At 43.5% G+C, this 15448-nt stretch overlaps 1 protein-coding gene across 1 annotated transcript in view; it reads left to right on the top strand.

Annotated features, from left to right (window-relative positions):
• Positions 1-11581: 11581 nt before the first annotated feature.
• The window catches only part of P2RX7 (purinergic receptor P2X 7), a 52372-nt gene continuing 48505 nt past the window's right edge, over positions 11582-15448 (top strand). The window contains exon 1 of the mRNA XM_068562771.1: positions 11582-11706. Coding sequence (XP_068418872.1) covers positions 11582-11706 — 125 coding nt within the window. The remainder of the gene's footprint in view (positions 11707-15448) is intronic.

Here is a 15448-nt window from a genome sequence, read left to right as displayed (position 1 = left end):
CTGAATTTCTTGGAATTTCCTGGGTGATAGGAGCATCTTTTGTCCTAAAGAGACCACTCTTGGTGGGCTCCTGGACAGGTTCAGGATAGGGATGATCACCAAGAAGACCAAGCCATGATTAGAGGCTTGGAACTTTCAGTCCCACCCCCATCCCCCAGGGAGGGAAGAGCGGCTGGATATTGAGTTAATAACCAATCATGCCTACGTGATGAAGCCTCCATAAAAATCCCTGAACTATGGAGCTTGGAGAGCTTCTGGGTTGGTGAACATGTCCACGTGTTGGGAGGGTGGCAAACCCCAACTCCATGGGGACAGAAGCTCCTATACTTGGGCCCCTTCCAGACCTCGCCCTATCTATGTACCTCTTCACCTGGCTGTTCTTCTGTCTCCTTTTTTATGTCCTTTACAGTAAACCAATAAACATGTTTCCCTGAGTTCTGTGAGCCATTGCAGTAAACTACTAAACCCAAGGAAGGGGTCATGAGAACCCCCAATCTGTAGCCAAGTCAAACACCTGGGATGCACTACTTGTGACTCGCATCTGAAGTGGGGGCAGTCTTGTGGGACTGAGCCCTTAACCTGCGGGGTCTGTGATAACTCTAAGCAGTTAGTGTCATGATTGAATTGTAGGACACCCTTTCGGTGTCCAGAGAGCTGGGAAATTGGTTGGTGTGGAAAACCCACATATTTGGTGTCAGGAGTGTTGTGAGTGTAGAGACTGACAGCGGCTTTTCCTTTTAGTCACAATTATTATGCATATGATCAGAGAGAAATATATAACATGGGATTTCATGGAAAAAAAAAACCCACAATAAGTTGTAAATGGGTCAGGGTTCTTGGACTCCAGAATTAGTGAGGAATTCTCTGTGCGGGGTCACTCTAGCGACCTTTGGAGCTGGTGGGTCTTCATGCCTCAGCCCCACCCTCAGCTCCTCTGTGCTTTCTCTCTGTCTCCCTGCTTCTGCTTTTCATTTCATGTCCTAAATTTCCATCTATTCAGCATAACTTTATTCTGCTTTCCCCTCTATTCTCTGTAACAGAATGCCCTGTTGGAATTAAACTAATGGTTTTTATCTCTGCTTTAATGAGAGAGGTGGTGACTCACTGATACAAGGAAAGTATTTCCCCTCCTGAGGGTGATGTATTCAGCTTTGGGGTTAAAAAGGGGAAGCTTTCAAGCACATGTGGATATCCTGGTAAGTTAAAAAAAAACAAAAAACAAAAAACTTGGTTTCTAAAAATAATTAAACATACAATTGCCATGATCTAGCAATTCCACTTCTGGCTATATACCCAAAAGAATTGAAAACAGGGACATGAACAGAAATTTGTACAACCATGTTCAGAGAAGGACTATTCACAATAGCCAAAAAGGTGGAAACAAACTAAATGGAGAGAGAGAGAGAATTATTCAGATTTTAAAAGGAACGAAATTCTTTTTTTAAATTGAAGTATGGTTGATTTACAACATGTGTTCGTTTCCGGTGTACGGCAAAGTGATTCAGATTATACATATATATATATGTGTATGTGTGTGTGTGTATGTGTGTGTGTGTGTGTGTATGTGTATATTCTTTACCATTATAGTTTGTTAAAGATATTGAATATAGTTCCCTGTGCTATACAGTAGGACCTTGTTGTTTATCTATTTTATATATAGTAAGTTATATCTGCTAATTCCAAACTCCTAATTTATACCCACCCCCTTTCCACTTTGGTAAGCATAAATTTGTTTTCTGTGTCTGCAAGTCTGTTTCTATTTTGTAAATAAGTTCATTTGTATCATATTTTAGATTCCACATATAAGTGATATTGTATGATATTTGTCTTTCTCTGTCTGACTTGCTTCACTTAATATGAAAATCTCTAGGTCCATCCATGTTGCTGCAAATGGCATTATTTCATTCTTTTTTTATGGCTAAGTAGTATTCCATTGTATGTATATGTATATATATATATATATATATATATATATATATATATATATATATATATATATATATATATATATATATATATATGACATCTTCTTTATCCATTCATCTGTCAATGGACATTTAGGTTGCTTCCAAGTCTTGGCTATTGTAAATAGTGCTGCTATGAACATTGGGGTGCATGTATCTTTTTGAATTAGAGTTTTCTCTGGATATATGCCAGGAGTGGGATTGCTGGATCATATGGTAACTCTATTTTCAGTTTTCTTAAGGAACCTCCATCATTTGCAAATATTTTTCTCCCATTCTGTAGGTTGTCTTTTCATTTTGTTTATGATTTCCTTTACCGTGCAAAAACATGTAAGTTTGATTAGGTCCCATTTGTTTATTTTTGCTTTTATTTCTATTGCCTTGGGAGATTGACCTAAGAAACACTGCTACATTTTATGTCTGAGAATCTTTTGCCTATGTTCTCTTCTAGGAATTTTAGGGTGTCATATCTTATATTTAAGTCTTTAAGCCATTTTGAGTTTATTTTTATGTATGGTGTGAGGGAGTGTTCTAAATTCATTGATTTGCATGCGGCTGTCCAGTTTTCCCAATACTGCTTGCTGAAGAAACTGACTTTTCTCCATTGTATATTCTTGCCTTCTTTGTCAAAGAATAATAGACTGTGGGTTTATTTCTGGGCTCTCTATTCTGTTCCATTGATCCATATGTCTGTTTTTGTGCCACTATCACACAGTTTTGATTACTTTGAATATTTTGTTGAATATTACTTTGAATAGCTTTGTAGTATTGCCTGAAGTCTGGGAGGGTTATGCCTCCACCTTTGTTCTTCTTCCTTAGGATTGCTTTGGCAATTCTGGATCTTTTATGGTTCCATATAAATTTTAGGATTATTTGTTCTAGTTCTGTTAATAATGTCATGGGTAATTTGATAGGGATCACATTAAATCTGTAGATTGCTTTGGGCAGTATGGCCATTTTAACCACATTAATTCTTCCAATCCAAGAAGAGATGAAATTCTGACATGTTACAACATGGACAAACCTAGAAGATGTTATGCTAAGTGAAATAAGCCAGACACAAAAGGACAAATATGGTATGATTCCACTTATATGAGGTACCCAGAGTAGTCAAACTCATAGGGACAGAAAGTAGAACGGTGGTTGCCAGGGGCTGGGGGGGAAGGAATGAAGGGTTATTGTTTAATGGGTACAGAGTTTCAGTCTGAGATAATAAAAAAGTTCTGGAGATAAATGGTAGTGATGGTTGTACAACAAGGTGAATGTACTTAGTGCCACTGAACTGTATACTTAAAATTGGTTAAAATGTTGGGGAGGGAAGGATTGGGCATTTGGGACTAGCAGATGTGAACTAGTATATATAGGATGGATAAACAACAAGGTCCTACTCTATAGCCCAGGGAACTATATTCAATATCCTGTGATAAGCCATAATGGAAAAGAATATGAAAAAGAATATATATATGTTTAACTGAATCACTTTGCTGTACAGCAGAAAGTAACACAACATTGTAAATCAACTATACTTCAATAAAATGTTTTTTAAAAACTGGTTAAAATGGTAAAATTTGTTATGTATATTTTACAACAATTTTTAGAAAAGTTTTTGGTTTTTGGAAAGTTAGAGGTAGTCAACCCATCTGTCATTTGAGTGAGAGCATCTCTTGTGTTAATTGGTCTAAAGGAGAAGCTGGCAGAACTCTCACAGAGAATTAAAAAAGGGAAGAGAATTGAGGCTTTTAGTATACAAGGTAGCAGATACCTGAGCCATATTCTGATAACATATTCCAGAGTTCAAATATGACCAGGAGATTCCAGGGCAAGGACATCAAGGAAAAGATGACGGTGGCGGGAGGTTGTCAGGGTGCTGGACTTAGGATGCATCCCGGATGTTGGGCAGGCTGCCTCTTGGCAGTTGAGTCCCTGCTGTCTCTGTACCTCAAGGATGCAGCCCACTGTCCTTAATTACCCCATAAATTGTATATCTGCCTGTTCTGTGCTTCAGAGGTATTGTCTGCCAGCCTCCTGATGAACTTTATAGTAGTTCCCTAGCAATGCTTCTTAAATCAGAATGCTTCAGCTATGAGTAAAAGAAAGCCCAGTTAAAATGGTTTAAACAATATATTTAAGAAAAGAAGTCCTAAGGTAGGATGGCTCCAGAGTTACTTAACTCAGTGGTGCCAACAAGTTCTTTCCATTGTTCTGCTCTGCCATCCTGAGCATGTCACATTAGAAAGACCATTTCTTCTCATGCCTCTCTCTTAGGAATGACATCTTTCTTTAGAAGACCTCTAATAAACTTTCATGTTTTGGTGGCCATAATTAGCTTTCATATTCATTCCTACCTAAACCAGTCACCCACAGGTAGAATGGGATTAACGTGATACCCCTGAGGTGGGTACAGAGTTCTCTTTCCTGAAGGTTTGAAACCTGGACAAAATTGGGGATTCTCTTAACAAAGAAAAAGAGAGCAGATTTCAAATGAGTAGCTGAGTGTCTGCTACACCCCTAGATACTGATAAGCTCGGGGGATTAATGGACATTTAGGAAGGGTTGCTTTGGACTTGCTTCTATTATTAACCAGTGGGTGAGGAGTATGAGTTCTCATACTCTGGATCAAATATGGCTCACCTCTGGGTTTCATTGCAAATTGTGGGAACGGAATAGAGAAGAGTGGAAGGCATGCTCTTTTCTTTTTCAGGTCATGACCTCAGCATACAGAGTTCCTTCTACTTCCTGCCCCCCGCAAACTTGGTTCTCCCCTGACAGTCCTTGAAGCCCTCCCCAGAGGATGCAAATCCTTCTCCGACTCTCATGGTGTCCCCCATGGTCCTCAACTCTATTTCTGGATCAATGGTCCTTCATCTTGATTAAACTCTGAGGCTCAAGTCATCTACGTGTACCACCTTCAATACCTTCTCATTGCTGATGTCTACTCATCAGTCAATCCTTGTTCTTAGAGGACTTCAGCATCTGGCTCATCCTTCCTCCCCATCCCAGTTCCTACACCATACTAATGATTTTGATGACTATGAGAATGACCGAAGACTTGGCCAAACTCCTGACCCCTTGGCTCCTGTCTCTCCTCATTCCAGTGATCTTCACCTCCACTCTACTTGAGCCACCCCCTCCCTTGACCATGTCCTAGACCTCAATTTCTCCTGGAACTAATCTTCTTCCAAAGGCTTACATTTCTCTGACCACACTCTTGTATCCTCTATTCTTTCAGTTATTCCAGGCTTAGCAGTTCTTTGAACTCCAGAATCCCAGACCCTTCTACTTTCTCCCTCTCAGGACCCTCCTTCCTCCACTTCATTCTCTATCCAGCATAGATCCTGTGGTCCTCACTTTAGCTACTTTCTTGCCAGTTCCCAAATAGTGGACATTATAGATGAGTCCCCAATATCTGCTTGAACACAGGTGATTGGTCCAAGTTGGTCATGGTCATTTCCTCTCCCTTGTCAGTAAAGGAACAGGCATGTGACTCAATTCTAGTACTAGAGGGTAGAGTAAGGTGGGGAGAGAGGGGTTCTGGGAAAGATTTTCCCATGAAAGAGACAAAAGAATTGATGATCTTTCTGAGGATGAACGCAACAACAAAGGTGGTGGTGCAGAGAGATAGAAAGAACCTGGGTCCTTGATGATGTTGTCAAGCCACAAGATCAACCCGCTTTGAAGTTTGTCCTCCCTCTCAATATCTTATTATATAAGATAATAATTTATTTCATATTAAGCCAGTTTGAGTCAAGCATTCTATTACTTTCACATAAAACACCCTAAATGACATAGTTTTTAACTCCCAGCAAAAGCTCAGCCCTGGATCAATGTACATATCCTTCTTTTCTTTCTTTTTTAAAATTTATTTATTTATTTATGGCTGCGTTGGATCTTCATTGCTGCACGCGGGCTTTCTTTAATTGCAGCGAGCGAGGGCAACTCTTTGCTGTGGTGCGCGGGCTTCTCATTGCAGTGGCTTCTCTTGTTGTGGAGCACGGGCTCTAGGCGCATGGGCTTCAGTAGCTGTGGCACGCAGGCTCAGTAGTTGTGGCGCACGGGCTTAGTTGCTCCGCGGCATGTGGGATCTTCTTGTACCAGGGCTCGAACCCATGTCCCCTGCATTGGCAGGCAGATTCTTAACCACTGTGCCACCAGGAAAGCCCACATATCCTTCTATACTGTCTTCATACCTGTCCTGCTAAGACTGATGGAGAAAACAATAGGTCCCTGGTCCTCTAGAAACCCCAAACACCTCTCTCCCATCCACCATTAGAAGAAGAATGACAGTTTTCCCCACCCTTCCCCATCCTCTGTGTTTAGGATTGCAGAACACCTCAGTTATCACCTGAAGTGGCCAGCTCTTGACTAGGAAATGGATTTTAAAAGTTTCCAAGAAGAGCATGTGTATTTGGCTTGGATGGAGTGGAGTGGAGAGATGATCTTGGGGTTAAAAGAATCCAGCACCCATGAGAAGGATACAGGAATTACACCCAGAATAAATTGAGTGAAACAAGACATTCCTAGTGCTTGGGTTGAGTTAGGGGGAAAAGAGGAGCTTCTTGCCTTGCATTGTGGGGCTGGCAAGGGATACAAGCCCCAGGAAAAGTGTGACTTAGGTGGAAGGCGAGGCAGAGACGTAGTTTTGCTCACAATGTTTCTGGAACAAATGTAGAAGACCAGAATAAAGGTAGTAGATAACAGTGATTACAAACTCTAAAACTATCTGAACCACTTGGCAAGAGCAGGTTGGTCTCTGGGTGTGGAGGTGGGAGGTGGATCCTGTAGGTGGGAAGGCCCTTATCATAATCTCAGTCATGCAGACTGTTGCAATAACAAATTCATAGTCTTTAATTCTCAGCACCACCCTGGAATTCCTGTTTTCCTTGTTGGCTCTCGTCTCCTGGTTACCATAGCAACTGTTTTGAATCTTCTTCACTCTCGTGGACCCTCCTACTCCTCTGCCTTCCCTTTCTCTCTCATCAGGCAACTCTGCCTCCTATTTCACGCAAAAAAATAGATGCCGTCTGACTGGGACCACCCTCACCTTCCTCACTTACTTGCAACTGTATATCACCTTTTCCTCTATCCCACAGATTTAGTCAGCAGTGCTGTCTGATAGAACTTTCTCCGGTGGTGGAAATGTTCTACATCTTCACTGTGGTAGCCATTGGCCACATGTAGCTGTTGAGCACTGGAATAATGGCAAGTGCGACTGAGGGACTGAATTTTAAATTTCACTTGATTTTAATTAATTTAAATTTAAATAGCCACGTATGGCTAGTGGCCACTCCCTTAGACAGCACCAATTTAGTGTAACTCAAAGAAAAACATTTTTGAATACCAGGGCACTGGGTATTTCTCCTAACTCTGTGACATCCCTAAGCAGTAGACTCTTGACCAACTTATTATAAGAATTATGAATTAGGTGATGAGAAGGAAGGAAGAGAGGGTTAGAGAGGCAGGTTCACAAGAAATTGCCATGCAGAAAGGTGAAATTAACATCATTTTGACATGCTTTTTTTAGTAGCTCCAGTTACTAAGAAAGAAACCACAGTGAATCCTGGCTGAAACATATTCCTGAAGGAGAGTAAGAGGCTCTCATCGTCATCTTATCATCACTGCAAATCCATCCTAGTCTTTTTTATTTTTTTAATTTATTTTTGGCTGCGTTGGGTCTTCATTGCTGCGCGTGGGCTTTTCTCTAGTTGCAGCAAGTGGGGCTACTCTTCATTGCGGTGCACGGGCTTCTCATTGCGGGCATCTCATGCTTCTCTTGTTGCAGAGCATAGGCTCTAGGCGCGCGGGCTTCAGTAGTTGTGGCTCACGGGCTCTAGAGCGACTCAGTAGTTGTGGTGCACGGGCTTAGTTGCTCCATGGCATGTGGGATCTTCCCGGACCAGGGCTCAAACCCGTGTCCCCTGCATTGGCAGGCGGATTCTTAACCACTGCGCCACCAGGGAAGTCCCTCCAACCTAGTCTTGACACCAAGGAGGAGTCTGAGTGGGAGAAAGAATCAAGCATCAGCCAGGTTATTTCAAAGGGCATCCAGTTACCTTTGCATTTCTACCATAATGCAAAATGTGTGCAACACAAACAGAACGGTGACTTGAATATCCCTTTTGTGTAGCTGATTTTGTTCACTTTTGATGATTCTATTACATTTCAAACAGCTACACATCTTTTTAAATACGAAAAGTTAGAATACCACATCCCCTCCCCTCCACCGGCCTCCTGTAAATGGCTGGCCAATTGCTGTGAGATCACATTTTGAGTAATTTCTTTCTCCCCTGATTTTAAAATGCTTTTATCATATGCTAAGTTCCCACCTATCTTTGGGTTTAATACTTGACTTGATCTTGTGCCATTAAGTTACCTGTCAGCTTCCTCACTAGTGCCCTTTAATTCTGTAGCATTATAATCGCTCTTAATATCTCCTGTGGCCCCTGGCTTATTTGTGAACTGCTCTCCGGTTGGCTTCTGAGTGCACACCCCCCCTTGGTTTTCCTCGCCTTCCCTGATGCCTCTGCTTAGTCTCCTTGGTGTTGGGTTCTTTGGGGATCTGCCCTCAGCCCCCCTCCATGTCACTATGCCCCCTCCCTGGGCAGAACCCCTGCCTCACTCTTGCCCCTTCTATCCACTTCCACAGTGCAGCCAGAGTGATTTTACTAAAGTGCAAATAAGATCATGCCACAACGTTGCTTAGAAGTCCACCTATTGTTCTCAGAACAAATTCCCAACTCCTTAACGACAGCACAGGAGACTGAAATAGACTGGGTTTCCCCAAAGCAGACCCTGGGTGGAAATAGCTTATTTGGGGTGAGGCCAGGAAGGGGAGTGGGGAAGTGGCACAGGGAAGGAAGGGAAGGCAGCCAATACAGGAAGCAGCATGTCACTGCTGTGGGCATCTGGGGCCCAAACTCACTAGGGACCTCTGGGAGACTGCCTAGGCTGCCTTTGAATTGTCCCACCCGAGAGAGAGGGGCTGGGGTATTTAACCAGAGTCCCCCAGCCTAGGAGCCTCTATTCTCTGAGAGCCACACCTCTCTCTCTCCCTCCTTCCGTTCTTTCTTCCTCCCAGTCCTCCCTCCCCTCCCTCTCCTCACCAAGGCAGGGCCCCTGATGCTGTATTTGTTCTGTGACCCCACCCACAGCCATAGCTGATTGGACCAGAGATAAATAGCCAGAACAATCAGATTCACTCCCCTGGGATTCTGGAATTGGGCGTTGATCTGGGCTTTCACTTGAACTTTCACGTGGACATCTAACCATGATAGCCTTGTTTGGCCACATGTCCTCAGAGAAGAAGAGATGGCCAGTGTTTAGAGAGACACATTGTGGGTGGACAGAGAGACAGGCAGAGGTGGGACATCACAGCTTCAGGCAAATTGAAAGAGCAGCCTCAGCGCGGGACGTTTTAGTTTCCTGTTCTAATCATGGGTTCTCACGATTTGGAGCCACATTTCATGCATTTGAGTTCTGTGAGATAACAGTGTTTCCTCAAAAAAACTTGCTTTTTTTCTGAAGAAAGTCACTTGATTTTCTGACCTGTAACCAGAAACACACACACACACACACACACCCACACACACTTGACTAAGAGAAATTCACCCAAGCCCTCCAACCTCTGTTCCATTCATGACCTGAGTTCCTACTTCACAAAGAAACAGACCACTGTTCTTGACATTCCACTTTGAACATCTTTGAATGGCTCAAATGTTTCCATCTTAACCACACGCACCAATCTTCTCTAGACTCTATGACCCCCATTAAAAATCACCCTTACCCCTCTTCTCACATAGCCAAGCTAACAGGAAAAGTAGCCCACAACTACTGTCTCCACTCTCTTGCTCTCATTAGTCCTTGCTCACACTATTATTTTATGGGAAAGTGTTCCATTTTTAAGTTGTGATTTGAAGTGTCTGCGGGATATTTAGGTCTGGAGGTTCATAGACTACAGGTGTGGAGCTCAAAAGGCAGGTTTGGTCTGGAGATACAGCTTTTAAAAATCTAAAAAATAAAAAAAAAATCTATCAGTGTTTTTTTTTTGTTTTTTGTTTTTTTTAAGTAATGCATACATATGGTGGAGAAAACTTCATAGAAAGGTGATAAGTAAGTCTCTTGACACTGACTAATCCCCCTGTTCCCTCCCCAGAGACCATTGGATTTTTTTTTAGTATTTATTTATTTATTTGGCTGTGCTGGGTCTTAGTTGTGGCATGCAGGATTTTTGTTGCCGCGTGTGGGATCTTAGTTGTGGCATGCAGGATCTTTTAGTTGTGGCATGCGGGCTGACCAGGGATGGAACCCGGGCACCCTGCATTGGGAGCGCGGAGTCTTAACCACATTCCACAGGCAGGAAGAGCAGAAATGGATTAAGTCCACAGCAGAGGGAACATGAAACAGTATTTCTGTGTAGCTGTAAGGTGATAATAGCCCCCATCTTTGAGTGAGTGACTGCTACTTTGTTACTTACTGAGAAACATCCTCCTCTAAAATCATGGACTATCACAAACTTTGCTATTTGAAATTGCATCTGTAAGAACGAAATGTTCCTGTTTTGCCTGGAGGATCTTAGTCACCTTGAAACAGAGAGGCAGCCTCGATTTGCAGCTCAGGTGCAGAGCTTCAGATAATGGGTTTCTGGAAACAACAATCAACATCTATCTTAGCATTATTGCTTCCAAGGAAACAGGGCCCTGGGTCCACTTTGCAATCCAGATCTAAAGTTTACCGTTTTATATAAAACTGCTTTGCTCTGAACCTGTGAAAACTTGATTTCATTTAAATTTGATCTAAACTCCACCTTCCCCAGAATCTGATGATAACTCTATCCCTTTGTTTGATGATGTATACTCCCTCACTGAATGGGTCAATAAACCTAATTTTGTTGGATGGCAGGTTTGTTTCTTAGGCTGATTGGGCTAGGTCATGGGTTGACCTCCCGGGGGAATAGAGCAGAGTGGAAAGTGGATCTTGAGGGTCAGGCAGGAAATATCCAGCATAGCAATAAAGTCCTCCCCCAAACCCAGCCCCCAGCAAATCTAATTCCTCCTCTACAAACCAGAGTGTTGTGAGGACGTGAGGGAGGGAGGAGGGGGGATACCTTCATTCATCCAGTGTTCACATACATCTGGGACTGAATAAATGGTTGTAGAAATGAACTAATCAGTCTCTGAGTGGGGCTTGAGGCAATGGAAAGATCTAGGCTCTTTCCTAAGGCACAGTGGAAGCACTGGGTCTCCTGACATTTGAAGGGCTGCCCCTTTACCCCAACTGAAATGACCCCAAAAAAAGCGAAAGGAAAAAGGGGATAAGGCAGAATTCTTAAAATGCCTTTCCTTTGAACACCATCTTTGTGCAGGCATCCGGGGGAGGCCGGCTGGGGCGGGGACATCTGCCAGCTGGGCCTGTTGGACTTGGCTTTTCTTGTTTATTCCCAGCCACATCTTGGGCAGCTGCCAGTGCCCGCCCCGACTCTGCCATCATTGGAGAAACTCAAACTTAAAGGCTCCTGCTAAGAATAAGGACGTTTCATTTTCCTCTTACTGGTGGGTCTGCTGTGGCCGGTCTGGGAGGGTTGAGCCCTGGTCCAGCCCCGAGTGGAGAGCGAGCCTCTCACCATGACAGCCTGTTGCAGCTGGAACGATGTCTTCCAGTATGAGACATACAAAGTCATCCGGATCCAGAGCACGAATTATGGCACCATTAAATGGTTCTTCCATGTGTTGTTCTTTTCCTACATTAGGTAAGTGGGCTGTGGGGATGACCCTCAATCTCTGCAGTGGCTGGCAGCACAGAAAACCTCAAGGTCCAGCTTCCTGTGCACATCCTGAATTCCCTGTGGTTTTAAAATCTGAGACATGAGGCTCACAGCAAGCTGGGGAGGAGTGGGAGTCGGAGGAGGAAGCAGCAGGCAGGAGGAAGTAGCGCCAGTCTCCTGCAGGGAGAAGCCACGAGAAGGGAGGGTGACACTTTGGGTTCTAACCCAGGACTGCTGGGGCGAGCTGGGCAGGGCATGCCTGGGGCAGGTGGGAAAATGCAGGGCAACATCCTGGATTCCCAGGGAGGAGTCAAGGATTCAGGGCACGCCTGGTGATAATGTTGGCATCTACATGAGTCACCACCGCTTAGGGGGAGGAATAGGACCAGACCTGTAAATGTAACTTTAGGTCCTCGCCAGGGTCAGCAAGACCCTCCTTGCTCTTTTTTTGTTTAACAGCTTATTGAGATATAATTCACATACCATTCAACTCACTCATTTAAAGTGTGTAATTCAGTAGTTTTTAGTATATTCAAAGTGTTGTGCAACCATCACCACAATCAATTTTAGAATATTTTCATCACCTCAGAAAAAAAAAAAACCCTCTTCCTCATCCCTTAACCATCACTCTCAATCCTCCTATTCCCCTGCAGCTCCAGGCACCCACTGATCTACTTTCTGTCTCTATGGATTTGCATATTCTGGATATTTCATTATAAACGGATCATTTGTGTCTGGCTTCTTCCACTTAGCATTATGTTTTCAAGGTTCATCCATGTTGGAATATGTATCTCTACTGCATTCCTTTTTTTTTTTGGCTGAGTAATACTCCATTATATGGATATACCACTTTTGGGTGGAAATTTGGGTTGTTTCCAATTTTCGGCTATGATGAACGATGCTGCTGTGAACATTTGTGTACACATTTTTGTATGAACATGTCTTCAGTTTCCTTGGGTATATACCTAAAAATGGAATTGGTGGATCGCTTGGTAAACTCTAATTTTAATCTTTTGAGAATCTTCAGTTGTTTTTCACAGTGGCTGCACCATTTCATATTCCCACCAACAAGGTACGTCCAGTTCCTTCACATCCTCATCATCACTTGCTATTGTCTCTCTTTTGGATTATAGGCATCCCAGTGAGTATCTCGTTGTGATTTTGATTCATATTTCCCTAATGGCTAATGCGCCCTTGTTCTTTGTGATGGTGGTGGTGATGATGATGATAACTTGCATCTATTAGGGAGACAATGCAGTTTACTAGCTAAAAGTTAAAGCAACTTATTTCATAAACCTGGCTAAGTTTCCTTGACCAAGTCACTTAACCTCTCTGAGCCTCAGTTTCGCATCTGTTCATAGAGTCGTTGTGATAATTATACAAGAAAAGGCATGACAAGCTCTTATCAATGCCTAGCATAGGGTAAGAGCTTCACAAATGGTAGCTATTTTTTAAAACTAATCTTTTTGAATATAACAGGTACTTTCATATACACTCTCTCCTTTGACCCTCAAGGTAATCATGCCCAAGCTTGGGATTTCAGATCTGGAAATGTGGATTCAAAACTCCTTCACCTTTATGAGCCTTGGTTCCTCATCTGATATTATTAGGATTATCATTATTTGAGTCATATGTTTTCTATGCAACAAATATTAAATAATAAGCATGAATATTAAAATTCTAAAGACATATTACTTAGACCAGATATCACAGAATGGATAATAAAGAATATAGTTAGTAAATTCTCCCTTATGAATCAATACATAGATCATATGTCACAATTCCACATTGTGATGCGGCTTCCTGGTATTCTTGGGTCTAGCACGCAATGTCTTAAAAGAAGATTGCTGTATATATACGAACAGATTATTATGAGAACACCTTATAATGATATTTTTCTTTCATATGGTGGAATCTTTACTTACGAGCATTTAATTCCCTCAGATTCAGTTGTACATGTTCCACAGGAGCATGAAGAGAGAGCACAATTTAAACAGTGCAATGACTCAGCAATTGGGTGCCCCAGAGTAAACGTGAGATGGGGTTCCCTCAGTCAGTTTCTGTTCTCACACGCTTCTCATAGAGTGAGCATCTTGCTTCCCTACCTGTGAACATTTTCCACTCAACATGTCCCCTAAAATAAGCCAGCTCCTTCACCTTCACCTTTGAGACCCAAGCTTTTCAAACATACGCACCATGCAACAACACTTTGGTACACAGGAAATAGCATAGGGTGCTGGGCATGAGCAGAATTCATCTTAAGGAATGTATGGGGGCAGTACCAGCCTTGACCTACACAATAGGGACTGCTTCCTGGACCCCACACTTCAGAGATCCCACCCTGGCCCTCCGCTAGCTGCGAGCTTCCCCATGGAGTAAGGAACCTGTGGGGCTGTATTAGTTTTCTGTTGCTGCGTAACAAATTACCACAAACTCAGTGGCCTAAAACACCATCACTTATTAGCTCACAGTTCTGTAGATCAGCAGTTTGGGCCTGGCGTGACTGGGTGCTCTGCTCAGGGTCTCACAAGGTTGAAATCAAAGTGTCAGCTGTGCTGAGTTCTCACTTTGCGACTCTGGGAGAAAATTCACTTCTAGGCTCATTCTTCCTGTTGGTAGAATTCAATCCCATGCCATCATGGGATTCAGAGCTCTGTCAGCCAGGGGCCACTCTCAGATCCTAGAGACCACTTGCACTATTTACCATGTGGCCCCTTCCATCTTCAAGCCAGTGATGATATACAATGTTCTCATGCCTCAAATCTTTGACCTCTCTTCTGGGACCAGCCAAAGGAAATTCTCTGCTTTTAAAGGACTCATGTGTTTGGGTCAGGCCCACCCAGATGATCTTGCTAGCTTCAGGTCAACTGTATAGTATAATCTAATTGTGGAAGCATTTCCATCATACTCAAAGTTTGGGGGATTAGGCAGGGTGTGTATACCAGGATACAGGAAATATTGGTGTCCCCTTAGAAGTCTGCTGCCTCAGGGGCAGAATGTGCCAATCCAGAGCACTGGATGCACTCCCCCCATCCCACCATGCTCGGTATGTAGGACCCCAGAATTCTCTTCCCAAATGGCCCTTAACCTTTTCCCAGATTTATCCTCTTGAGAGAAGACCACAGCACCCGGGGCATGCTCCTGAGATCAAGGGGTGGCCAAGGGGCAGCTGAATGCAGGTGGAGGGTGTGGAGGGGGCTTAGGCATACAGTGCAGGGTATCCATACACAGGTGCACGGGGCCCTCACAGAGCTGGGAGGAGCCAGAGTGAGATGAGAAGGGGGGTGGGCTAAGGGCTAAGGGTCAGAGGCCTCTTCAACCAATGCTTCCAAGTTCTGGCACAGAATTCTGAGGAGTCCAAGAACTCTAAACATGAATCTGGCCTTCCAGGTTGTAATGAAGGTATGTCAGGGTAGATGAAAAAACATGTTTCATTTTAAAGTCTGTTATGACTTTTAGGGACTTCCCTGGTGGTGCAGTGGTTAAGAATCCACCTGCCAATGCAGGGGACACGGGTTTGAGCCCTTGTCCAGGAAGATCCCACATGCCGCAGAGCAAGTAAGCCCATGCACCACAACTACTGAGCCTGTGCTCTAGAGCCCACGGGCCACAACTACTGAGCCCGCGCGCCACAACTACTGAAGCCCGCACGTCTAGAGCCCATGCTCCGCAACAAGAGAAACCACCATGATGAAAAGCCAACGCACTGCCACAAAGAGTAGCCCCT

Source organism: Eschrichtius robustus, chromosome 14 (assembly GCF_028021215.1).
Source record: "Eschrichtius robustus isolate mEscRob2 chromosome 14, mEscRob2.pri, whole genome shotgun sequence".
NCBI lineage: Eukaryota > Metazoa > Chordata > Mammalia > Artiodactyla > Eschrichtiidae > Eschrichtius > Eschrichtius robustus.
The sequence above is the reverse complement of the archived record's forward strand: the minus strand, read 5'-3'. Positions and strand labels throughout refer to the sequence as shown.